At 40.1% G+C, this 27,188-nt stretch overlaps 1 protein-coding gene across 1 annotated transcript in view; it reads left to right on the plus strand.

Moving 5' to 3' along the window:
- The window catches only part of PTPRR (protein tyrosine phosphatase receptor type R), a gene marked incomplete at both ends in the record, with an annotated part of 148,050 nt that overhangs the window by 71,133 nt on the left and 49,729 nt on the right, over positions 1-27,188 (plus strand). The window contains 4 exon segments of the mRNA XM_080363735.1: positions 3,758-3,871; positions 7,616-7,771; positions 13,841-13,951; positions 19,854-20,110. Coding sequence (XP_080219861.1) covers positions 3,758-3,871; positions 7,616-7,771; positions 13,841-13,951; positions 19,854-20,110 — 638 coding nt within the window.

The following is a 27,188-nucleotide window of genomic DNA, read 5'->3' on the forward strand; positions in this document are numbered from 1 at the left end:
AGCAGATTCAAAATCATAAACTCCTTGGGGAGCAGATTGCAATCCATGATAAACACTGCAGATGAGCAAAGGGTAAGTGATTAGTGCTGTCTAACTGGGATGCTTCAGCCCTTTCTTTTCCAAAGCAAAAGGAGCAACTAGAGGAACACAGTAAGAAATAGCTTGTGCATCTATGTTAATGCTTTGTTTTATTTATTTCTATGGATTTACTTTACAGGGGTTAATTTCACGTTTTATTGCAAATGATGTTAGAGTACATAATGATTTTATCTGTGTAATTATAACCTGTAAATGGCTGAACAGGTTTCCATTCTAGGAGTGATTCTCTTAATGCCAGTTTATACTATTGGCGTAATGTGCAGGTATTATTGCATTTGTAGTTCGTCCATTATCAGTTTTCTATCTTAATCTCTTACCTTTATGGACTACAGTCAACACAGTATCTAGGCTTGCCATCAGAATGGCACAATAACATTAAAATATTGAAACTTTAATAATGTTTTAGGAATTTTCTAGTGATAGGAATAGTTAGGACTTTGTGGGTCTTTTCTTCTTTTTTGTCTTTTTTTTTTTTTTTTTTGTGGTGGTGGTGGTTTTTTTGGGATTTTTTTTTTCTCTGACTAACTTTTCTCAACAAAAATTATTATAGTTCGGAGTTGGCAGAAAGAAATTTTGTACTAGACCCTCGGGTCAGACTTAAATTTCAGTCACCTTCTAGGGGGCACATGCCAGACTTGAGAATATAATGCCCCCAATTTTTGCCTTCATCCCAGACCTTGATGGTGGCAGTATGCATTATTGTGTGATAGCATTCACGTAATTGAGGAGATCCATTGCCTTTTACTTCTGAGTAGGCATAAATTAGCCTGGATCTTGACAGAAGATCCAGGAACTTGGGAAAAGAGTATAATGTTGCCCTGTATCTGTCATTTTCCAGAAGCATTCAGAGTTGATCATAGGATACTGAACTTGATGTGTCTCCGGTCTGGTCCTCTTTATGCTTTTACAAATCTTTTACAAGGGGTAACAGAGAGCACAGAGCACATTTGTGATGTGCTGCTCACTGTAAAGCAGGTGCTCTTGGAGCCCTATCAAGCATTTCCCTATGTTTTCTTTCACTGATTGAGTTAGAAATCCCATTCCTGAAGTGGCAGATTCTGGACTGCTCACTTTCCTCTTGATACAAAGAGGCAAACACGCTGTCTTGTGCTGCCTGATGTAGAACAAGTAGTGTCACTCTTACTGAATTTTTACTATAATTGCCAAGGAACTAAGCTTCACAGGAACACCAGCAATTGAGAAGCAGATTGCTTTGATGGACAGCAAGGCAAGGTTCTCAAGAAAAATGCGAGCTGCTTCTTCCTCAGAAACTACTTGGGGTTTTTGGATGAATAGTCACACACACACACACACAAACTTTATTACTGCACAAGCACCACCCTGAAATGAGGTTTAAGGATCAATTTCTTCCCACCTACCACCCACTTACAAGGTTTCCTAAAAGGACCCTGAAATCTCCAGCTACAAGGCCAGGTGAGTCTTCTAAGCAGGCTGTTGCCAGACTGACAGAGCGAGTGCTGTCATCTTCAGGCTTCCCTCAGAACCACCAAGGACAGTATAGATGTAGTTGTTAGAGAGAGAGACACACACTGTGCAGCCTTTTATGACTATTTGTTATACGACATGGTGGACCAAATTCAGACCTCATGGAAGGAAATGTGGCTCTCCTGAAGCTAATGGAGCTTCACCACGTTTTATTGTCCCTGGATATGATGAACCATAATCCCAGTACACTAAATCTATTAGAATTTATTGCCTCTTTATAGGCTCTTTAAGAGCTTCTATTTCATCTGAAGCTGGATATTTTTCTGGCTGTTTCATTTCTGTGTCTTTTTCAGCGAGCTCTTAACACACTATTAAACATTTAATGTATTCCGGTCGCTGGCTCAAGTATGTTTAAGTGAATGAATTTGGATTTTATGCCTGCTAATTTTGCTCAATAACAACGACTAGCATTATCCCCATAACTCCAGGTCACCGATTTGGACAAGCAGTTTCACGCTCTTTATCCCATCCTGATGGATCTCTAGGGACCATCACGGCAGCCTTCCTATTTCAGCAACAACTCCCTTTCTCATTTCCCCAGCATCCTCAGACCAGGCTGCCGTCTTTCAGTGTAGTGATGGCTTCACAGCTCCAAACCAATTCTTGTCTGCTGGATCACTCAGGTGCACCGTGTCTGGAGTGAACGCATCTGAAGAACAGAATAAATGGTGCTCGAATCTGTTAGATCTCCCTGTCTCCCCTCCCAAGACATTTCTCTGTTTCAATGACAAAGCTGGAGCAGTTTTGTAGCCACTCAAGATGTCTGTCTAATTCAAGAAGTAGCAAAGAGGAGAAGGTTTTGCATTTTGAAAATGCGAAGATTAAACAGTAGGTCAAATTGAAGAATCCTGTAATACTTCCAGCTGAATTAAGGCTTGACTGTGTGGTAAGAGTGGATCTCAGTTGATGTATCAAGACCTGACAATCCCATTAGTGTAAAAAAATGAGAAAAAGGGGAAAAAAAGGAAAAACTTGCAGTACTGATGGAATAATCAAATTGATAGTGGAAAAGGAAAGCAAATATTTTATGGTTTTATGTCATAACTAATAAACACTGATAAATAAAGAACAGTCAAAATATGTGCTGCTGTTTTTCTTTGAGAAAAAAATTGCCTTTCTTTCTGGACCATATTCCCAGTGTGATGTCTGACCCATGGATATTTAATTCTCTTCATGCAGCTCTGGTTAGGAAGAACACTTGCTTGGATCCTCAGAGCAGCAAGGAGGCCTGTGGCTCTAAATAGGAAGTTTAAAATAAAAAATCAGCTCAAGTCAACTGGCTCAATCAGAACTTACTAACTTTATACATCAGAAAATGACAGAAACATTGGAAGTCTTCTGGGACTGTATAACATACTCCTCTTGTATCTCTCCTTCATTACGTATTGTCTGCAAAGGGGATATGAAAGTGAAGAAACAGACCCTAAAGTACCACATGGAAGCACTGGCCACCTGGTGTCATGTGAAGACCCCATATCTGGGTCTTATTTCCTGGGTATAATTCCACTGACTTCACAGGAAGAACTTGAAGTTGAGGAAATGTTTCAATTTCACTGCAATTCTAACTCAGAGAAAGAAAATACTTCAGTGATTGATGTAGTTGGTCTGCTGAGAATTATAGCATTCTCTGACTCACATGAGGAAGTTTTAGGAAATTCAAGCATGTTGAATGTATCCAGAATGTTTCTTTTATTATCTCAGAAACCACTGATCAGAATTAAAATTGTATAATTTCTCTATGTCTGACTCATTCTTCACCTGCGGGGAGAAATGCTAAGATAAAAATCAAAGCAAATCTTCATTGTGTAAATCCAACATCTCATTCTTTAAAGGTGAACTGATGTTTAAGGCTTGACTTCATTTTTAATGTAGTAATTGTGTTACCTTGAACTCTGTGATTTGTTCAAGGAATTTAGCCAAAAACCTCTGGAATGCATTTTGAGTGTAGTTGAGGAAAGGTGGTACTTTGCTAACGAGCAGGATTTAAGATGCTTAGATTTTCCTTTGGACTTAGTCTTTATTGCAATGCAAGTAGATTGCACAGATTATCATCCTGGGTAAAAAACAATTAGCGACAAGTCCCAGAGATATGTCATCTTGAGAACTGAATGTGTTGAGCAAGGAGTTCATTTGAACTGGTTTTGTTTTTCAGACACTGCAAATGGATGTAAATAAGCTGAATATCACATTGCTTCGGATATTTCGCCAAGGAGTAGCAGCAGCACTGGGATTGTTACCTCAGCAAGTTCATATCAACAGAGTCATTGTAAGTACCAAAGGGCTGTGTATAATAAAATGTACCTGGCTATTCAGAATTCTCTTAAATTTATTCTCCTGTCACTGCAGAAAAGTGCAATAAAATAGGATAGAAAAATACTTTTTTCCCAATCTTTTTTTAACTACACTGCAGAAAAAAATATATCTCCATTACAAAATCATTTAAATTTTCTTTTGAAAGGAAACCATTCTCAGTTACAGTCTAGAGAAAAATTAAGTCAGATAAATCTCTTTTTTGTCCTATTCATAAGCGGATTGCTTGTCCCCTAGTTTTCATTTGAATGCAGTTCTACATCAAAGTCATTAAGAAACACTTATTCTTTTTTTTTTTTTCTTAAAGGTTGAATATTGCTCAAAAAATAGATGCGATTCTGCCTTCCAAGGCATCTCCACAATTTATCCTCAGACTTTCCATTAGTAAATTAAATGTCTTCTCACAACATTAATATTCATGTTTTGCTATTCAGCTATCAAAATCTATGCTCAGAAATGATCTTGTATTCTACAGTATCATATTTGCAAAAGATGACGATAAATGTGCTCCTAGCAACAAAGATTTTTAAAAAGCAATTGTCACTGTATGGTTTTCTATGTTTGGTTAAGAGCATGCATTCTTACCACTGTTGTCTTTTTATAACATTTTTGCCATGAAACAAAGAAAAACCAACATCATGTATGAATTTCTAGCATTCAATTCATATTGCAGAAAGAAGAAGAGTTATTTTATTTTATTCTACATGCAGATTGGATATAAGGGAAGAAAACTGATGGGTTCATCGTGAAAGTATTTCCTGCCTTGATAGCTAGACAGGATTGTATACATCAAAAAGGATTCTAAAACTCCTGCAAATAATGTCTCTGTGAGAAAAGATCACACAAGAAGTACAGCCGAAAAGATCAATAGGAATGCAATGCAACCCTTTTCATGTTTGCCAGGGATGTCACTCATTCATGACAAGTGATGCTAAATCTCCTTCATCCCCTGCATTAACTACAATGAAAGGTTGAAAGACATATTCAGAAAAAAGCACAATTAAATGAGAAATGTTCCAGAGTGTGGGATGTGTATTTCAACATACTAAGTCACTTAGTAGCTTTCTCACTATGCTCTGTGAAAATTATCTAAGCAGAATTAACTAAGGAGAAGAAATACACTTTTTATTTTTCTATTGGCTACATAGCTTTTCCCTTTTTCGTCTCATTTATAATTCAGGTGAAGAGGTAATGACATTTTGCGTACAGCTCAGAATACATTAAGTACTATTAATTAATTAGTCTTCTCCACATCTGTAAAAGTCTGCTATGAGTACATCTTTTATTGATGTAAAGGAGAACTCAAAATTTTACCTTATTTGCTCTAAAAATCACACACAGAAAATTGGAAGTAACAAGGAAGAAACATACAATTTAGGAGACATTGTTCCCACTTCCCATCCTTCTAACATGAGACAGTTCCTCTCATGCAGAGTTCTGGCAAGCAAGCAGAGCACATCAGAATTCATCTCACTTCACTTCAACCTAGTCTAAGCTGCTCATCTAGGCTCCCTGTAAAAGCAATATAGAGAAGGGTAACTGGAGGAGGAGAGAGGCATTGAGATCCTGATTATTTTAGGATGGATTAAATCATTCTCTGGAGATGCCAGTCTCTCTCCACTGACTTTGGAGATAGTTTACATGACTGAAGTGAGGCAAGCTGACTCCTTCCCAACAGAGCGGCTCTCAGAATTGATCAGGAGCCTAGCAGCCAGGATGTGGTTGAGCACAAGGCTTACTAGCCTCTTACATATAACAACACGTAGTCTGCTGGGAAATATTAACTGGGCATTTCCAGTGTCTCCTTAAACTTTTGAGTACACCTTTCTTCCATAAAGGCCTTTTAATGGGCAGATGATCTCCTAAACAGAGGAGGCACAAGACACTACAAATGCTGTGTCCCCATGAAGCCTTGCCGTATGCCTGCCACCTGCACCCAGGACCAGCCACCTATCCTTGAGAAAAGAAGGCTCCAGGGAGACCTTATTGAGGCCTTTCAGTGCTTAGAAGGAGCCTATAAGAAAGATGGGGACAGAGTTTTTAGGGGGGCATGTTGCAATAGGACAAGGGGTAATGGTTTTAAACTAAAAGAGGGGAGATTCAGGCCAGACATGAGGAAGAAATTTTTTACAATGAGGATGGCAGAACACTGGCACGAGTTGCCAAGAGAAGTAATAGATGCCCCATCCCAGGAGACATTCAAGGTTGGGCTGGACGGGGCTCTGAGCAACCTGATCTGGTTGAAAATGTCCCTGCTCATTACAGGGGGTTGGACTAGATGACCTTTGAAGGTCCCTTCCAACCCAAACTGTTATATGATTCTATGATTCTACCCACATCAACAACTGAGTAGGACCACAGCCTCAAATTGTCGGCTTGACAAAAGTCTCTGCTTTTACCTGACAGTTCAGACCTGCAGGTCTGTTTTCACTCCTTACAAGACTGCTGATCTGAATAGTCCCACTGAAAAATGCCTGGTCCCACACGTAGTCAATGTCCTTATCAATCTTATTGAGCAGATGGACCAGCAGTACATGTGAGAGCACAGCAGGCAGATTTAAGGTGAACACATTTGAAAGCATCTCTTTCTGTGCAGCTCTACTCTGGGTACAAAACTAGATATTTTAAGAATAGCAAAAGATGTATTTTTCTCTACTTAGGTAAGGATAAAGATGCATATTCAAGATGACGGGAAGGAGGTGAGGAAGATCAGGATTATCCTGGTATGAACTGATCTTTCCCATCCCAAAACAATGAATAGCAAATAATGATACCAATGAGATTCTTGCCTGTGCAGGCAGCAATGCCGGTGATAGCTCCATGTTTACCTTGTATATGTGGAACCCCCCAGGTCTCTATGTCACAGCCTCATCTAAGTTGGCCATAGCCCTGGGGAACTTGGGTTCACACACCCTGTGTGGACAACAGCACTGCCGGGAGCTCTGGGCTCAGGTGCTGCTCTAGTCAATCACAACCAGAAAAACCCTCCACTTTTGCTTCCTTGAGACAGAGTGTGCATCATTGACATCTCTAGTACAGCACACTTCGGGCTACCAGGGCTGCATCAAAGGCACTTGAGCAGGAATTAATAGAGGGGAGAGTAGACATGCTCATTTTACCCATTAAATGTAAACAAAACTTTTCTGGTCCTTTCATTTTTTGTGCCATTTTAAGGAGTTGCACCACAGTTGACTTTTAGACTTCATTACACTTCATAGTGGTATATGTCTGCAATGTGTTGACATGGGATTAGAAAGCAGTGCCAAAATACCTCAGCACCATACGAAGAATTCCTGTTTAAGGACCACCTTCTAAACCAAAGCTCCATTTCAGCTCAGATCAGGTGAACTATCTGCTAAAATCCCTGCTGGCACTTCGCCCTTGACCCGATCAGACGGTTCCTCACCTCACCATGTTACATTGACCTGTCTCATTTAATGACACTAGAGTCAAGAAGAGGATACTTTGTCAATAGTGAACGAGACAAAACACATGTGCCCACGTATGATATTTGCATTTTCTTGCACAGTCATCTGGGATTTAAGAAGTCAGGGAATAGATATACTCTCCTCACAGAATAGATTGAAGCCTTTGCATTCCATGCTTTTTTTTTCTGGCATTATAGTTATAATCTATTGACAGCAGAGATCATCTAATCTCAGACCCTTCCTCTGATTCTGCATTTTTTTAATTTTCCTAGGGGAAGAAGAACTGTGTAGAACTGTTTGTTTCACCACTGAACAGAAAGCCAGGAATTGCTGAGGCGCTGCCATCTGAAGAAGTGCTGCGCTCCCTTAATATCAACATTTTGCATCAGAGTTTATCCCAGTTTGGAATAACAGAGGTCTCCCCTGAGGTTGGTTATCAATTTTCTAACCTGTAGTTTGTTACAGATTAGGCAGTTATTACATCCCTGGTAATTTTCGGGCTGAAGTTCTCAGGCATGAGGCAGGAACTGTGTAAGCTAAGATGGCATTACTGCTATATAGCACTTTACAGCTAGCCCTGTTAAATTACTTTAATAGTGCTTGGTTAGGCTACTTAAGCATTAATATCAAGGTCCTCCTCACGCAGCTGGGCTACCATTGAATTCAAAGTTTAGATCCTAAGCATGCATCAGTTGCCTTAAAGGAAATGGGCCCAAGGACTTTTGGTCTGTTAATGTAGGTCAGCAGGTACAACAGTTTCAGTAGAGAGAAAAATGAAATGCAAATGTCAGGTGTGAACATCACTACCTGTATATCTTGCATCTGACATGATTTTGCAAAATTGAATTTGTACATTATACCCATGTTTCCCATGTTTCTTTTTGTTCTCAGGAGAAGTGAGAGATTTATTCTGTTTACCTGCTCTAAAAAGAGGGCAAAAATATAACTCGTAGCTATTATTTGGAAAAAAAAAAATCTATTTAAAAGCAGAAACTTCACTACCATCTCCACAGTGTCCCAGATATTACCAGAGAGATGCACATCTAATTCTGGGCTGACTGCTTCAGCTACACACAGCAAATGAAAAAAAGAGAAGGCATTTGGGAAAGGAAACCACTGATCTCATAGACATGGTTATATCACATTGCGTTTTATTCAGTGCCCTTACCTACATGTAAAGACCCTCAGAATTCAGTGTGAGGTCTGAATAACTTAAACCATGTTATCAAGAACCATTTTCCATGAAAGCTCCCATTTTGATAGAGAAGGCTATGTCCAAACAAGTGGAAAAAAAAAAGAAGAGGTTCTGATGAGCTTTTTCCCCATATGTGTAAAGAGTTCCTGTTTTTTTTATGTCCAAACCTATGTTTGAGCCATTGCTGAGTTAGAACTGGCTGTTAAGTTCGTGTGTATTTCTACTGATTAGAAAAGCTTTTGCTCATTTGAAATACTCCAATTCTGTTTAAGAATCTGGAAGATGTCTTTGGTATAAAGAAGGAAATATAAAATCAAGGCCAGTTAAATGCAACTTTACATGCTCTACTACAGCAGCTTGCTGCTATGAAAATGAGCGGATACTTGAGTTTTAGCTGTTGTAATACAAAACAACACCAAGCAATGCTGTCCAAATGTCAGATCAGGTCTTTATATCGCCCATCAGCGACCTGGGCTAAGCTTCCTTTAGGTCAGCATTTCTTTTGTTACTGAAGCATATCAGACTTATGGTTGTGATAGATGCAATTATCTGTTCCTAGTACTTCAGTTACAAATAACACTTCAGGTAGACGTGAGACAAGAACATGTATGAATAATAGATGGAGGGAGAAATGGCATCAAAATATGAAGAGATGCTGGAAAAATCACAGTGCTGAACTCAAGGTCTCATCTATGTTAGATACATTTCAATAATCTTGAGTGCACAGATATTTAAATTTTCTCTCTGGAAAAAAAAATGTAGACAACTAGACAGAATCATTTAGAAAACGACTGTTAGAATGAAAGTTGTGCAGACTGCCATCTAGGAGATGTGACACCAATGAAGAGTTTTCCAGAGTTCACACCAAAATTATGCAATCCCAAAATATACCATTACAGCCTCTTTGCAGAAGGCTTCTCTTGGTTGCCTTTGAAACATGTGATATTAACTTCATAGAGAAGAAATCAAAGGAACCAGTCATGCACTTAAAGCATACAGAAACTGTAAGTCACTGTAAGGACAAGTGATCAAAACCAATGGCTTAGGAATTACAAAAGCCTGGACTGACCAAGGTGCCCCGGAACAAAGCAGAGCACAAGGATGTGCTCCTGTGGTCACACAGGGCAGACACAGCATTATACCCGCACGGGTGCAAGCAGGGCACAGCCACAAGAACAGGAGCCCTGCAGACCTGCCAGCTTTGACATCAAATCACAACGCTGCGTTGCACATGTGTGTAAGGTTGAGTTTGTGGGGGGAGGCTTTGCCATGGGAGATGCTAAGTGGCTGTTATCCAGTGTCCTGGGAGCCTGAGAGGTCACCCATGTTCCTGCATATTTTCACTGGGGGTGCAAGTGATTTCTTGGCAGACTTTCCTAACCTGCCTTAGCTAATGTAGTTAAAATAGCAGAAAACACAAAGCAACTGTGTGTGAACTTCAGTGAACACGTTTTGATTGTAAGTTTGATTCCCATCTCCCTGTAAGCTTTCCTCTGAGCTCAGAACTATAGCTTACCATGTTTTTTTTAGTGTTTCAGGCAAGGAACTGGTCAGGGTTAACCCAATTTGAAAATTAATCTATTTTCCAGTGTAGATTTACCTATCCTGGCAGCTCCTGGTACCTTGGCAGGATCTTTCATTCACAGATTTTACAGTGACTACTTTAGGTCATTGTCTGTCTTCTGATTATCAAAAGCTGCCTTCTCATTTTACTTTTTTACGGAAATAATCCGACAGTTTTCTATAAGAGCAGAAATGCCAGAGTGGATTTTAATGTCTTAAAAAAAAAAAAAAGTTTATAAAAAATCATTTTTATAAACACATTTGTTCCAGTTCAGAGCAAAGCAGATACCTGCTGTGCAGGCACTCTTCAGTAAGGTGGGTGATAGCATGAGATTGTTAAGAATACAGTGATTCTTCCCCACCTTGAATTTAGACTGTTTAAATTAACCTGGCTAATTCTGCCTAAATGAAACACCTGATCATGGACACTCCTTAGGGAATGTAGTCAACACTGGGGGATGATGCTCTTGGTGATGTACATGATGATGAGCCTTCCTCCCTGCGGCCAAGTTTGCTCTAGGACCTGATGGTGGCCGAGCTACTGGAACTCCCCTGCCAGCCCACTTGCTCTGGTATTCCCCCGGCTTGATCAGCTGTGGCAGCTTAGTCTTAGTTTATCTTCCTGCCCTCTGATGGCAGTGGTACCTTCCCACTCCTCAAAAACTGTCCGAAAGTCTTAGTGGATTCTCAGGCAGGAAAAGGTTCCCAACTGAGAGAGAGAAATGCGGAGTAACATCAGTCAGCTGAGACACCGCACATCTCCCTGCAGAAGGCTCATTGCCTGTGGTTGTGGACAGAACTCTCTTGCTCGTTCCCTGGCATTTGGCCACCCTGCAAGATTTTTTCCTGAGCTTGGACAGTTTGTAGTGAGCTTGGCAGTTGTCATCCCTCTTATCAGTTCTCCCAGACAGAGGAACAAAGTCCTGAACGAGCAGCGCTGATGTTTCAGAAAGCGATTCCTTATCGTGGGCGTGAGATGACTCAATGACTGTAGGTCACAGCCTCTTCTGTCATTAGGAAGCAGCTTAAGCAATGATTTTGCTGTCCTGCACTTAGATCCAGGGGAGAGATTTCCTAGGCTGGGTGAAGGTACTGCTAAACTTCTGCAAAATGGTGTGTCAGATATGTTTTAAGTTGTGGCATACATTTTTTACACTTTTCACAGCATTTGATAATATTCTTTGAACTTTATTTTTAAAAAGACAAATAAGGGAAAGTTATATCCTGAACACATGTACCATTAGACAGGCACCATAGAGATTAATTCTGTTAGACTCAGTTATGCATACAAAATGTATTATAAAACATTTTACAAGTTTTGTGACACTATTGAATTATAGTTAAAGTCTCTCACTCATTGAGTCAAAAAGTCCTATTAGCTTTTCATTTACTTTTTAGTATATTTGTGCTTTCAGTGAAGAGGCACAAAACCTCACTTACAAAAGGTCACCATGACCAATTCTCCTTCAGCTCCTGCTTTCTATCTAGATTTCCTCCTGAGTGATCTGAAACACCGGAAAGCCATCAGGTAACCTACCCTGGGTCAAACATTTATTTTATAGTTTATAGCTGCTGCTGTCATTATCGAATTCCCATGGAGCTCAACAGGAGCAGTCCTGAGTGCGGAGCAGCTGCAGTATTGGGCTCTGAGTCAATATTGGAACCCGGGTCCTGTGCCATAAGTTCAGTAGAATAACCTAGCTGTGCTGAGGTAGCTGATTGCACAGAGACCTGCACCCCCTTAGAGCAGCAACACTGAATATGTCTAGGAACAATTTTTGCAGTAATATTTGGCAAGATTTACAGCTTATCTTTGAAAGTCTCATTTTTTAAGTTGCTCACTAAACCCAAGACTGACACTTATAAACCCTGTTAAGCTGTCGATACCTGTGATACTTTTAAGCCCAGATCGTGAAACACTGTGTGATTACACAAACATTAATACACTAATTTTACAAGGCCTGTTTCTGTACTTTAGCAGAAGGAGGTAAAGGATTTGCATTCTGGTCTCTAGGGCTATGACTTCCAAAGAAAACTCTTCATTATTATGCTTTCAGTTCTAAAGCAATCAACTCCCAGTTAAACACATGCATGGGTTTCTTTTAGCAAGCAAGTCTCTGTAAATTAACCATGCTACCAAATACTTCTCTAAATGTTTGCATTTTGTGACAGTATAATCTGTGAATTGTCTTACATCTACACTGTCCTGGCCCTTTTCAAAGCAAGCTGAGAACAAACCTGTGCTGAAAGCAGGACCATGAAAACTACGGTGGGATCCAGCACACAACAGTTTTTTGTCAGCTTGCCCTCTCTTCCCCAGACCATGATCTCCTCCTCCTGAGCAACCCTCTTCACATGAATTTGACTCCATCAGGACTTTCTAAGTTTGGGAGGCTGATGGGCACAAGGAGTTTGCTTGATATGTTACATGTTCAAAAGAGCAGGCTGACTGGTGGCTAAGCAGAATCTGGAGCATGAAGTACTCGTGTACCGTCCTAGAAGAGTCCCTGCACTTGCACAGGTCCACTGAGCAGCCTCTCATCGTTAAACAGAAGCACTCTTTCCTCTGTGGAAAACTCCCAGTCCTCTTACACAATGTTCCCCAGAGAGGAAAAAAGACCATCTTGAGATGGGAAGACGACTCACTAGTTAAAACAAGTTTAATTAAAGCCATTAGGGAATTTCAGTGAAAGGGAAACATCAAGACCTTGAACATTTACAGTGGAAACCAGAATTTATTTTTACTTAGTCTGAGAAATGTACTGAAAATGCACAACTAAGAGAACAAAAGCAAGTAGCTGAAAACTGAGAGAGCAACATCTACTGAACTGCTGTCATTGAAACACAAGACAATATAGTTTGTTCTAAATCATATGTTGAAATTAGACTGAGGGTAAATGTACCCTGTTTCTATTACCAAATCTCTATTTGGAAACATAGTGAAATTTTGGTAATTTAGGAGCCCAACCAAGTCCCCGCACAGCAATAAAGCAAAAAATAAATGCTTTCTCAATTATTTTTATTCCATAATCCCCAAGAGTTCTGGAAATTTTAGTGTGCACAGCTGTTTTAGAAATGTACCATCAGCAGAAACCCAAAGATAACGAGATGACTTTAAGCATAACCAGAACTATAGGCAGACAGATAATGAGATTACTTGCAGCACGATCAGAATTTTTGACGTACAGGCACGTACGCGTGTGTGTGTGTGTGTGTGTAGTCTAAAGGTGACAGTGTCAGGACTCCTCAACTCGTGAAGACAAACTGGCAAGTCACCTGCTTTTGGCGCCTGTGTCAAGTGTAAGCAGTGGGGAGGCTGGTGCGTGGGCACTGGGGCCAGAGATCAGTGCTGGGGAGGAGGAGGTGAGCGCAGCCCACGCAGCGGCGCAGCCCTTTTGCCTGGGAGCCAGGTAGTTTCCAAGAAAGACCTCGAGTCTTGTTTGCTCACCTTCGACCAGCCCAATGCTCCGGGAGGACTGTCCCGGCAGCCACAGGGAAGGTCTTAGATCATCTCTGGTAGCGTTCGGACGCCCCCGTGTTGCATGGACACGTAGGGTGCGTAGCCGAGGTGGGTGTGCAAAAGCAGCGCTTAAAGTGAGTGCCGTATACTGCGGAATGTGAACTGTGACAAAGTTGAGGAGGATGATTAATGCCTGACAAGAGCTTTTTAATCTGCGCACGCTACTGTGTAACTTTTTTTTTTTTCTTCTCTTCCTCTTCGTTTTATTGCTTTAAAAAGAAAAATGTTTTGCAAGGCCAGCGTGAAGCAGACAAAATCTGGAGCAAAGAAGGATTTTATGCGGTTGTCATATTTCTCAGCATCTTTGTCATTCTAGTAACTTGTTTAATGGTAAGTTTCCTTTTTACTGTTTTTTTGCTGTTCTTTACTTCATGCTTTTCTCAGTCTGGAGGACAGTCACACATTCTGTACATGAGAGGTGTCTCCTCAAAGCTATTAAAAACTCAGCTACAAAGTAAGACTTGGTCACTGTCATAATGCTGTGAAGCCAAAGTTTGAAGAACCACATTTCAGTCCAATTGAAGAATTTAACTAGAAGGAAGCTAAAGAAATAAATAACGGGCTCTTAAATCTGCAGAGTAACTGTGTAATGACATGAGTGATGACTTCTCAACCTGCTTACTATGGTCCTGGGATCCCTGAAGTCACATTAGCTGCCTGTATTTCAGTTTTGTTGGATAGTAAAAACACCACCACATTGAAACAGTATTGTCAATGCACAGTTCTTGGAGTGTGTGTTGATATTCACGTATCGAACATGAATTGTTATTAAATTGTTATTAAACTGAAATGACTAGTAAGTACTTGAAGAAGTGATCATATTTTTGAAGAACTTTGCCATTCACATTGTATGAGTTCAGTAGCCACGTTCCTGGACATTAAACGTACTTCTAATATGCTGAGTATGAGATATACAAGGGTCACACAAAAGATGAACGGCACTACACCACTACTGACTTTTGTAGGGTAAATTTTGCATTTTTTTCAATATTGTATCTCACATGTTTTCCTCCTCTGAATTGTATATTTATTGTGTGGTACATAAACATAAGGGTATACTGAATTCTATGACAATTCTCGGCATTTATGAACACTTAGTATCTTGAAGTTTTTTGAGATATTTTGCTTTTAAACATGTTCAGTTTTCTTTAACCTAGATGGATTGTTCACATAGAACCTTAAGATGGAAAGAATGTTTAAACCAAAAATATTAATAATAAATGATCGTATTTATAACAAAATCTTGTTTAAGCTTTTAAGCTCTCCCTAAGAGTTGAAAAGCACTTATTTTCTCACAAAATTTTTGCTTTATGCAATTTCTACTTCCTAGTGATCTCCATTTCTTCATGCCAGTACTAATTTTTCAGACTTTTTACTTTGGAGAAGTAGGTATTCTGGTCATTACTGATTGTTTAAGTGGAAGGGTGTAGAAAATGCTGTCTTTCCTTGTCCTGGTGCTACACAATATTTTCGTTAATTATTTGGAATGTGTAGATAATATTGGGAATTGTAAACATTATGGAGGACAGGATCAGAATTTAAAATATTCTTAAGGTGCTGGAGAAAAGATGGGAAGTAACAAGAATGCTGCTCAGCAGGGACAAGAGCTCTAATCACCACATTGTTGCAAAAATACTTTTATTGACTCTGTGGTCTCTTTTGGGTACCACATTTGTGAAAATTGTCAGGCAATTATAGTAGGGAGGAGATACAGGAGTGATTAGAGATACAGAAGGCATGAAATAATTGGGTTTATTTATGACAGAGAAAAGAAGAGCAAGAAGGAACATGGTAGTCCTCAAACATGGAAAGATTTCAAAGACTGTGGTAAGGAAGAAGATAATACTTTCTCCACTGGGGACTGGAAAAGAAGCAATTTTTTTGAAAGGGTGATTTAACAGACTCATAGAAAGAACTTTGTTACCGCATGGATCACTAGACCCTGGAGTTCATTGCATGGGGAAGCTCGCGAGTTTTCTCCTGTTAAAGTTTGAAGCAAGTGTTTGTCCGGGATAGTTTGGGTGTAGCTGATCTGGAGTTAGGGCAGAGGTAGGTACTGGTATAGACTCCTGTACTCCTTTCCAGATGGATTTACTATGATGCTGTGGTTTTTTTCTGCAGGCATTTCCCTGGATACATGGAGTGTATGCAATCTATAAGTCTAACAAGCAGCTTATATCATTTTTCATCTCACTTTATGTGTGTCAGAGTAGCAGATTTATGAAAAGTAGGAATTCAGTATTTCAAATTCAGTCATTTCAGTCTATCAGACTATTCAGCTTTAGCACAAAGCACTAGGGCTCACCCTACCTATCTTTGTCTGTAGCAACCATATGAGACCACCAAAGGGTGGCTTCTTTTTTCACGTTAACAGGGTAGGCACCTGTTTGTCCATAGGGAGCTATTTGTAGTTTTGAAGGATCCAAAAGCAGAAAGCTTAGCCTGCATCTTGGACGTCTCCTTTAAAATGTGGAGTAGGAAGTACTTTAAGTAATGATTATCATGATCAACTGTGCCTAGTGTAAGACAGCTGCTTTGTCAGCTTTATTGCTTTGTTCTGGGTAATTTCTACAGAAACTGTAAAATGCACAGCCTTGTCTTTTAGCTGGCTTTTAGAAATCATAATGCTTCCCTGCGCTAAGAGCGCACTGTGCATTAACAGCTTTTAGGCTTCCTACTGCTTGCCTGGAATTTAACAAATACCTGGCCTCTCTACATAAAAATCTACAGTGCATAGTATTGCTAAATAGTGTAATACATCAGCACATGAGCTAAATTCAGACTTGTAAATGGTACCTTTGAGCTTGTTTTATGTATTTACTCAGCTAGTTCTCGTTGTCATGGAGTGGGAACCTCTTGCAACCCAGGAGTGATTCATCATATGTGGAAGCCAACACACATCTCATTGCTATCCTCATCATGGGCTGACCATGGGCTCACTTGAACTGGGAACATTGTACATCATTTATAAAGGTTGCCAAGCGAAGTCCTAAGCAAGAATAAATATTTTTAGCACTCTCATGTGTATTTTTTATTTTACATAGAGAAATAACTGAGCCATCACTGAATTTACTAAATAACACAATATTTGACAGTGGATTAAATTATCTGCTATCATTTTTCCAACTAATTTTGCCTACTTTAATATTTTTATATATATACATACAAGTATCTCTTGAGTAGCCTGAAAGTATCACCTTTAGATTATGAACTTTTTGTAGCTAGTTGTAATAAGAGGGTTTTCTAAATGTTTGTGGGTTTTTTTCCCAATATATACAACTAACTAATATCAGACTATCAACTTCAACTTTTGCCAGTTTAAAGATTTAAATCAAAATTAGTGGTATGTATCTTTATCATACTGAAAGAGTGTTTAAGCTAGCTTGAAATGAGGGGGGTTGTCTATAAATTAGCCCTAGATTGTCTGAATTCTTTTATTCTGCTTCTGTACAGCTTTTTACAGTGTGTTCAAATCACAGTATCCAAATGCCTCCCAGTAATGCATCAAACAGCACAAATAACATCTGTCACATTTTTTGTTTTTTCATCCTTTCCCAAGGGTTTGAGGGAAATTTTGTTTGCCTGTTTTCTTGTATACACTTGCAGAAGAGCTCTGCTCATGCAGAGGTACACACAAAGCCTCACACACATATTGATAAGTACTTGTTAGAGAGAATGCTTTTAATTAGTGAACTGTCTTAATTTCTGTGATTTCTGATAAATTTTACTACACAGTCATGGGTGCTCTAAATATCGCTAGGCAGATGAGTTTTCATATCACTGCTCCACATAACCATTGACAAGATCTTCATTCTGGAGACACAGTTATCTCGTTGGGTTTTCCTGTCAATATCTAAAGATGAATGAAGGCAGTTTCCACTGGTATTTAGAATGGGCAGGTAGGAGGTACTGGCCAAGTGAGGGCATAACATGTCAGCTGAGCAGACATATAAAGAGTGGATGCCATGCTGTCAGCACCCTGTCCTTCTTCCATATAAGCTGAGTCAAAGAGGAGGCAGAAAGAAGAGTTATTTTCCTTTTGGACTGTGGCTTTAAATCCTAGGCTTAATATATGAAACAGACATATGAATAATATATGAAAACATTACAGGTGACCCACCTTGTGTGTCCTGGAAAACAGTACTTTGTGTTGCTCAGTTACTCCATACCTCTTGATTATCCTCACAATGAATCTTCTGGAGTATCAGTAGAACATCAGTTTTCCTAATTTAAGAGTTTCATATCTGTTGCCATCCATACTGACAGATGTCTTTAAACTGATTTGTAATGTGAGTACAACTAAATTATTCCCTTTGCAGAGCCTGGTGATTGGGTTGATCCCTGTCTTTTTGGCCATTTCTGTTTATTTGACTTTCATTTGGAATTCATTAAAAACATTATGGCCCTGACCACACTTTCTGAGGAAAGTGTGTTTGCTCTTAGATAAAATGTGGTTCTTTAGCTTTTTTTCATCTTCTGCTGGTGGCAGGCTATCTTTTTTCCAGAGGTCTAATGATGGAGTATTAAAAAGATATGAAATCATTCTTGTGTGGGTTTTTAGAAGCAAAAAACCATAACTCCCTGGGTCTCTGAGGGATGAAACTATGTCAAAATATATCAGTGACAAGAAAGTATGGTGTACATTGTCATGACCGTGAATGTCTGAGCTGTATATCTGTGGGTTAGCAGAAACAAATGAGACCAAAGCAATCGGTGGAAGAAAAGAGGGTTAAAATATTTCAAACCCCTGTTTTATCTTTACTGATACCTGTGTCTTTGCTTCACATTAGGGCTGTTTTTTCTGCAAAATAATGGCAAAGAGCAGCTTATCTTATTCATGCAATTTAATTCTGAATTCTCAATGAACAGATTGTTTACGTAGCTAAGTCTTGTTTAATGGGTGTGTTTCTAATGACATTATGTCAGTTCCCAGCTAAACCTCTAATGCTAATCCTGGAAAACACAAACCCATCAGATATATCCAATCTTCACTGGACAGCTATGGAGTGATATGTCTTCATGTGGTGCTAGCAGGGCAACAGCTGTCAAAGAGCTTCTGACTCATGGCAGAAAAATGCTTTAGCCTAGGCTTTGTCTTTATGGCTTCGTGAATCAGGATTTAATTTAAATGCTTTATGGCAACAGATAAAGCAGATTAGAAGGTAAAAGGATATCTGCAGACACCTTCAAAAAGCTGTTTGCCTTTCACCCACCTCCACACACAATAATTACAATAGTAATCCTCATAAGTTTCATTGGTCATAAGACACGTTTTGAAAATGGTACAACTATGGCTCAGGAAACTTTTTTTTTTTTTTTTGCATTACCCTCAAGAGAGATAAGATGTGTTAGGTAAGTCTAACACAGGTTCCTCTGGAGTGTCTTTACCGAATACACTTTATCCCCCAGCTGTCACCAAGCTGGTGTACAGCAACATCAGTGTGGAGTTTGGTGGAAGAGGATCATTACAACTTCTGTAAAGCTTTTGCTGCAGATGTCTGACATCCAAGTTCGGAAGCAATAGGTGGACAGAGAATCAAGGTATTACAGTGTGTTCACACATCAATGCCTTTGTAATTGTAAACCACACTTTTCTGAACCGATGCTTAAATAACTTCATAAACCGTGCATCACTTCAGCTTTATGCCAGAGCAGAGTATGTTTCTCTGAGGACACTGAGGGATATCCTACTCTTGAGGAGTATTTCATAGTAGCAGCCTAATACTACAAAAGTGGCCTAGTGAAGCTTCTCTGTTCAACCATTAACTTCATGCAAAATGAGCTTTTAAAAACATCTGTTGCTACAATTAGAGAGATGTACCTGGATACACCATGAGCACCTATTTTATTTTGTGCCACTTCTCTCTTGTGTTACAATTCTTACAAGTTTTTGTACAATTACTCTATTTATCAGTACTTCTTTCTTCACAGTGTCTTTTGTAACTATTTTCCATCCTACGTTATTTGCCGCTTTAATAACACAGCTGCTGGTATCACAAATAATTAATAGCTCACAATGAGAACTGCTAAAGTGCATACTGCTCACGTGTACACACTGTGGTTTAGGTAATGGAAATATCTATCTTCTTATGGGAAACACCATGTAGCCCAACTTGTGGCTTACCTTCTAGGAATGATAGCCACATATAGCAATCCTATCCAGTGTTTGTGATACTTTCCTTGCCTTGCTTACTGGGGAACTGAGATTGAGCTTTCCTGTTTGTTTCTGTAGATTCTGTACAGATTAAAAGAGAAGATCCAGTTGTCACTGAGACAAGAGAAGGAAAAGAAGCAGGAGATCCACCTCTCACCCCTTCCCCTGCAGACAACTCAGTCTAAGACCACCAACAGCATGGTCCAGCCTGAACAGGCTCCAAAGGTTGTCAATGTTGTAGTGGACCCTCAAGGCCAATGTGTTCCTGAGCTAAAACCTCCCCTGTGTGCTAGTCCATCTCCTTTCAGAATGAAACCTGTGGGGCTCCAGGAAAGGTAGGATGGTGTCCAGCACACTCAGGATTTATTCTGCTTTGTTATACTCTTGCTGCATGATTTTGTATGTGTCTCTTCTGTCAATGAATGGGAGACTTTGCCATATGGACATCTGAGAAGTGGGATTTTGGTGTGTTCATGCCTGCCTCATGGGTGTTCCTTCCTTTCCTTTTATTTTCATATGAGCAAAAGTCAAGAGGTTTGGGCTGACTTTAACTGCATTACTGCAATTCTTTTTGCTAATTTGTTTCTTCCCCTTTCCAACAATTACTCCAAAGAAATAATTTTTAATTTTCCATTGATTTTTGCCTGTGTCGATCCTGGAGATCCTGGCAGAGGACACAAGGCCTGGTTATGTTTTCTCAGCAAAGGGCGTTCCCATTGTCAGGCTGTCCCTAGCACATGAGAAACTCAGAAAGAATAAATATTTAGACAGAGTGCATTTACCAATCTCATACAGTGTTTCCATTATCACCTTTAGAAAGTTTAGGTAGTTTTCTTCTTAAATCCAGCTTTCCATGATGGTCGGGATACAGTCCAAGGTCTACAGGGTTTACAAATAAAGAAAAAGAAGTGATTAGTAATGAAATGAAGCTTTGTGTGCAGCTCTTCAGAAAAACTTGGGCACTAAACCTTGCCACTTGTTCTACCTTTCAAAAACTGGGCCAGTGCTCTTTTTATAAAACTAGTTATTCTTCCCACAACAGAGTGCATGCTGACATCTGTCTCTCCTCTGTTCGAAACCTATATAATTTCTTTCCTAATGGGTGCAGGCTGCTTTCATAAAGCATCAGTGCTCTGAATAACTAACGTAGCATGCAGCCGTGCAACTGAACTCTTCTACCCTGGCACAGACGATAAATGAAAGAACAGACGCCACGTAGATCTGACGGGGGAATCAGAATGAAAAGGAGACCAAGTGGAGCCTTGTCTGTGAGGACTCTCAGAGTTGAGCAATAACCCTGATTCAGCTTGAACCATAGGATTTCAATGACAGAGATTTTATCAATGGCTTTATGAGCTAAAGAAGGAGAACTGAATCTTCTATGAGTAAAAGATGCTGAAAGGCAGAGCTGTCACAAAACATGTAGCATTATCACTGCAGCTAAAAAAAATAAGGAATGGAGGAAGCAAGTGAATACATTTTGATAGTTGCTCTCATTCCTCAAGGCCCTAAAAATAAAGCACACAAGCATGGGGATCACATAACTAGTTTATAATACCTAGTGCTTAACATAACATATGTAATAGTTGAGAGGGATTGGGGTGAAGGAATTTGTAGATGGAGTTCGTACTTAAGGACCGGATGAGAATTTTTTCCAATGCTCAAACAAAGAAAATAAAAACTGTTGATCTAGGATCTCAGTTTCCACCACCACAGAAAAAACTCAGCAGTTAACACGCTTAACCAAATTTCATCCTTCAGAAGGACAAAGTTCTGAGTCAGATGTGTCAAAATGGAGAGCTGAGATACAAAGAGGAAACTAAGCCTGATCTTTGATCAAGTGCACCAGGCGTTTCAGCTTGTTACTAAGGAAAAACAAGTTGAAGAAACTGACAACTTCAGTTTCTACTGTAAAAGAACACTAATAGGCCATTGGGAAAAAGTGAAAGCAATTGTGTTAATGTCCTATTCTGCAGTGCTTTTTGTCACGTTTAACACAGTTATAGCTGGTTGGCCCAAGTCCACTTCTAAGAAATGGTTATCTAAGTTTATTTCAAGCTCAGTGATGCGAAGGTCTGGGGATGGGAGGGAGAGAACTTCAGAGAACACATTGTCTTCTCTTCCTTTGAAATAAACAGTTATTATTATATACATTTCCTATTTATTTTCTATATCATGTGTTATGAACAAATTTACACACATTCTGACTCACAGCAGCATTGGAGGCAAAAAGTAGTAATGCAGCAACACATTTTGCCTCAGACATCATCTAATGACCAGGTATGTGAACAGCTTAAAAACTCTCTTCACCTTTCTGCCCCACCTTGCACTAGGCAACCTTAGGCCCTCTCCATTATGCATGAAAGCGGCGGACCTTACAGAATGGGTCTGCATGCTACAAGCAGCATGCTACAAAACAGTCTGCTGGCAGCCCTGTTGCTGTCAATATGGAGTGGGATCAAGCCTGGAGGTCCCCTCCTGCTCATAGCCACAGCTTGGGGGCACCCATTCCGTGTTTACTACCCTCATATTGGTTTCTGCCAGGGGAAGAAGCTCTTGGCAGGCTAGTGTGGGTATGGAGGCTCCTTGACAGAATTATCATTAAGATTCCTTTGGCCAGATGGATTGACAGTGATTCCTGAGCAGTATTTTCTAACTATCCAAGCTCCCTGGTTTGATTCCATGTGATCCCTAGTCATGAAATGTCTAGTATGATCCAGACCAAACTGTATCTCTTCAAAGATAAATTACTGGACCATGAGCCAGGCCAGGGAGTGAGCCAACTACTGTGCCCAGCCATCTGGAGAGGAAGTTTGTGACAGTATCTCTGAAGGATGGGGCAGAAAAGCCAGATGATGCCTGCCTCTCAAGCTCTCCCTGCTCTGCACGGTGGGTGCTGCTTTGAGAAGCATATCTAAATGCAAAAATACGGTGGAACGGAGCTTTTACAAAGCACTGCATCAGCATCTGGCCCTCTGAACCTTTCCATTTCTAATAGGGAAAGCATTGGCTGGTACAGAGGCAGACAAATTGTTAATCGACATAGATCAAAATGTTTCTGGGAGTTTTTCCAGCTTCTTAAAACGCATTTTGCTTCTGAGTGCTGGAGCCAAGCCCACATACATTTTTTCTGCTCATCTGGAAAGGCTCTTACTCAGCTGTTTCTGTAAGACACAGCTTTCCCAGCAGATTATGCAACATTTGCACTATCAAATTTGTAGAACGCCGCAGATGATTTTTACGTGACAGGTACATACCCTAGTGCTTGGTGCTTCACCGAATGCAGCTGTGGGGAGGGTGACACCTAGAGCCATCAAGCAGCACTGCCACCACCGCAGCAGCTGCTCTGTGTCCTCGCTTCTGCCAGCAAGGTGGCCTGCATGTTTTATTCTTTGGAATAAAGAATGTTCCCTCCTCGTGGAGGAGGGAAGATGGTCGTGTAGTCAGGATGCTATAAGAACTGGCCCAGTGGCTTCGGGGGGTGAGTTATTTTCCTGGATGCCAATCATGGTTGTGTGCCCCTGTGCAGCCTGCGGCTGGGGAAGGGATGGAGCGGTGGTGACCAAGAGTGGAGGATGGACTGACAGGTGTGGAGGTGAGAGGAGTGTAAGAATAAAGAGACACTGACCTCTTTCAATTACAATTAATGACAGATGCTGGAGCAGGTAAGTGAAGGGATGTCTTCAGAGCCCCCTGGCATCCTCCAAATCATTCTGTACAGAATGCTACAAAGTTGTTCTTGTTGGGTGTTTTCACAACTGCTGCTCCTTAGCAGCAAAGACTTTCTCCATCAGTGACAAACACAGTGCTGTTGCTGATCAAAGGAGCAGGAGAGCTACTGTTCTCCCGTGGTGTCTTCGGTGATGAACAGTCACAATATCATAGCACCAATGCCTGAATTTAGCAAGTAAAATGATTCTTTTCTCTTCCTTGAACATAACCATGAATATTGCATCAGTGTTTATTTTTTCTACCTGGGCTTTTATAGATTTATATGAGTAATATATGTTTTTTCCTTCACGAGGGTAAGGCTTCCTTTTATTCTGCTGGTTGGTCCAAAATTCATCTTGATATGAATGGTCCCAGCCAAAATCAGAATCTGCTGAAGTGGGATGTGATATTTTACTTTTCATTCTGATGTGTCAAGCATTGAAAATCCTTAGTACAAGCAGTGAGTTGTTAAAGCATAAGCATGGTGGGGATATAAATAAGTTACAACACCAGCACAGTATTCACTTTTTTGATAGCTGGATTTACTTTTCATCCAGCCACTGGTGCTGTGAGCTTTACTTCCAGTATTCTTTGTGATGAGGACAACTGTATTTCAACTAACTAGCGTAAAATATACAGTTTTGTTCAAATTAGTTACTATCTAGCATGCAAAAAGTACAAGGAAGAAAAGGAAATGTGCAAAATAGCTCTTCTACTGTGTATCTTAAAATACAAACAGTTCTTTGGAAAGTGTTCTCAAGCATTTGTATTCCATTCTAGCCACAAAGACCTAAAACTATGGCTATTATATCTAAATAATCAGTGAGAAAAATCGCAACACTATGTTTTCTCAGTCTGTTACATATTCAGTGGAAAATTAGTCTGTCTAAACGGGAGAGCTCCTCTTGTTCACAGATCAGCATGGTCATGCAGGACTCCCATTCAGACAACGTAACATTTTAGTTGTGCTTCCTGCTATTTTTTTTTTCTCTGCAAATAGATACAATACAGTGGAGAATATAATAAAAAAAATAGTTTGGCAAATAGAGCCAAAACCTGGCAGATAAGTGAAATAATAAAATATCTAATGAGTATTCAGTAGATACACAGAAAGTATAGCTCAGCTCACTGTAAATATAATGAAATAAAAGTTAAAATAATGTGCATTATAAAGCTGCTAAATGGTCATCTCTGTCCACTTCCTTATAACATGAGAAAAAGAGATATTCTGATGAAAAAGAAAGGCAATACATTTTTAAATAATTTTTTAAAACGTGGTCAGATAACCCATAGTAGTCTGTGGAACTCACTATCAAATTATAAAGTTTGAATCGGGAATGCATTAGCAAGAGGTACTCACACATAGCCACACAAGTAATGAGAACAATTATTGTTCTCTGTCTGCCTTTGGCTTCCTTCCTCAGCAACATCTTGCATTTTACACCTTTACAGAGAAGACTGTGGACAATTTGGACTTCAGGCTTGCAGGTGGAATAAAATTCATGTGTTAATACTGATAACTATTCTATTTTATTAGTTATTCTCCATAGACACACAAATTAAACTATTATTTCAGCCATCTGTACTATTTCTGTACCCTGTCAGTTGCCATCTGGATGACAAATGCTATGGATGACAAACAGTAACTGTAATACCTATTTTCCTGGCATCAGAAAAATAGTATCCATTAAAATGAATCATTATATTAACAATACTGTATACCAAATAAAACCTCATAAGAAATGTGGGAACCAGGGTAAAAGCCTGATGCATTCTTTGCTTCATTAATATAACAGCAGCTGCATCTTGGGATATCACTGTTCAACCAGATCTTTGCTCTAATAGATGAGAAACATTTCCAACAATTCTCTCTGGTTCTGTTCTGATTTTTAGATCACAGAGCACAGTTGCTGCAAATATCATTATGGTGTTGCTGATCTGTTATCTTTATACAAACCCGTCCATTGTGAGTAATTATTTCAAGTAATGCTCAGAGGGTTGCACCTTGCAGTTGGAATACTGTAAACAGGCCAGGTTTTGTAGTTTATGACACAAGCATGGGAACTTAATATATTTACAGGAAGGGGCCTTGAATTTCCTGGCTAAAATATACTAGCTTTGCATAGATTTGGAGGATAAATTTACCCTATTGTGTGGAGCTGAATATGCTTTCTGCATTCTTAATTTAAATCCTAGGGATTGTTTTCAGGAAAATGTCAGTTTAATTGTTCGAAGTGCAGCTATGTGCCAACACAAAAGTACTAGCTGGAGAACAATTTTACAGTGATATCCTATCAGAAAGAATTTGCAAAGCACCAGGGACCAGTAAACTGAGTTTGAGGTGGGAGGTAGGAATATTTGTGCTCCGGTCTGTCTCTGCCACCAACTCATTAGAGCACTTTGGACACGCCGCATGAATCTCCTCCAGCCATGCTCCCAACCACTGGACTGAGATTGGTGGGCTGGCGTGTCCGTCTGAGGAGGTGTAGCAAAGATTCTATGAGAAAATCAACTTGAGATACAGTGAAAGTCCTACATGCTACTATTTGTGCACATCATTTAAGAAGAGCAAGAGCATATAATTAAAAACAAACAAACAAACAAAAAAACCACAAAACAACAAACAACTTTCTGAAGTAATTAAAAATGCATTTCTCTCATTTGGCAGACCCTTCAGCTGTGTTCTGTCCTGGTCTGTAAGATGCACTAATAAATTCAATACACCGCGCTGAGGCCAGCTAACAGGGATTAGTTTGTGTCCAGACTGCCAAGTTGCCTTTACTTCCAAAAGAGCAGGGGCTGGATGCAGACTGCCTCCTGGGAATGGTCTGTGCATGTGCTGGTTCCCAGCCTGTGCCAGTGAATTGCTTTGGAGCGCTCTTGTTGGCAAATGCTAAAAACAAGCCCAGGCCGCAAGGCTTGAAACATAACGATATCGATTACGGAGTTTCAGTGCCTGGGATTGTTTCCTGGCGCTGTTTAATTTCTTTTTCTGGACATAGCTTGCACATGAAGTGCACAGCTGGCGTAGCAGCTGGCACGAGGGGAGCAATCCCGGTCGTGGGCAGCTGCTTAGGGACTGTGCTTTTTAGTAAAACTCCTCTCAGTGCAGGGTCTCCTCGCAGCCTGGCGTTGCGCTTTCCCTCCTCCTCTTCCTCAGCCCATCCCAGCCAGAAGGCCACACCATGACTGCTGGCATCTGCACTCTGGTGGCAGGGTGAGGGCAAGGGCTAAAAACCCGGGTTGTCAAGGTGGGAGAAACTGGTCTAAGTAATGGGGAACATGAAGTAGGATCCAGCTCTGAAGGTCTCCTGCTCAGTGCCTGAGAGATCCGTTTTAGCATGTGGATTCATGACTAGAGAGACACTAATGCTTTACCTCCAACTTGTCTTTGTGTAACATTTGTGTTAGTGCACAGTCACTCTGAAAACCTTTTGCAAGCACCGGACCTTTGAGTTGCACAAATGTCTGTTCTGTTCAACCCATTACAGACGTCTTTGCTTATCTGCAGCATAGGAAGAGGGCAGGAATGTGAATTGTCCCCCTTCTCTGGAGGGGAAGTGAACTCAGGCACCAACCTAACAAAGACCCTTTAAAAAAACGTACTTTATTTGATTCCTGGCTGATTGAGAAGGTGTTTCGGTTGTGGTTACAGCTCTTTGAAGCAATACTCTGTGGGAGTTATGATCTAAATAAACAGAT

This window comes from Nesoenas mayeri, assembly GCF_963082525.1.
Source record: "Nesoenas mayeri genome assembly, chromosome: 1".
NCBI classification, from domain to species: Eukaryota; Metazoa; Chordata; class Aves; order Columbiformes; family Columbidae; genus Nesoenas; species Nesoenas mayeri.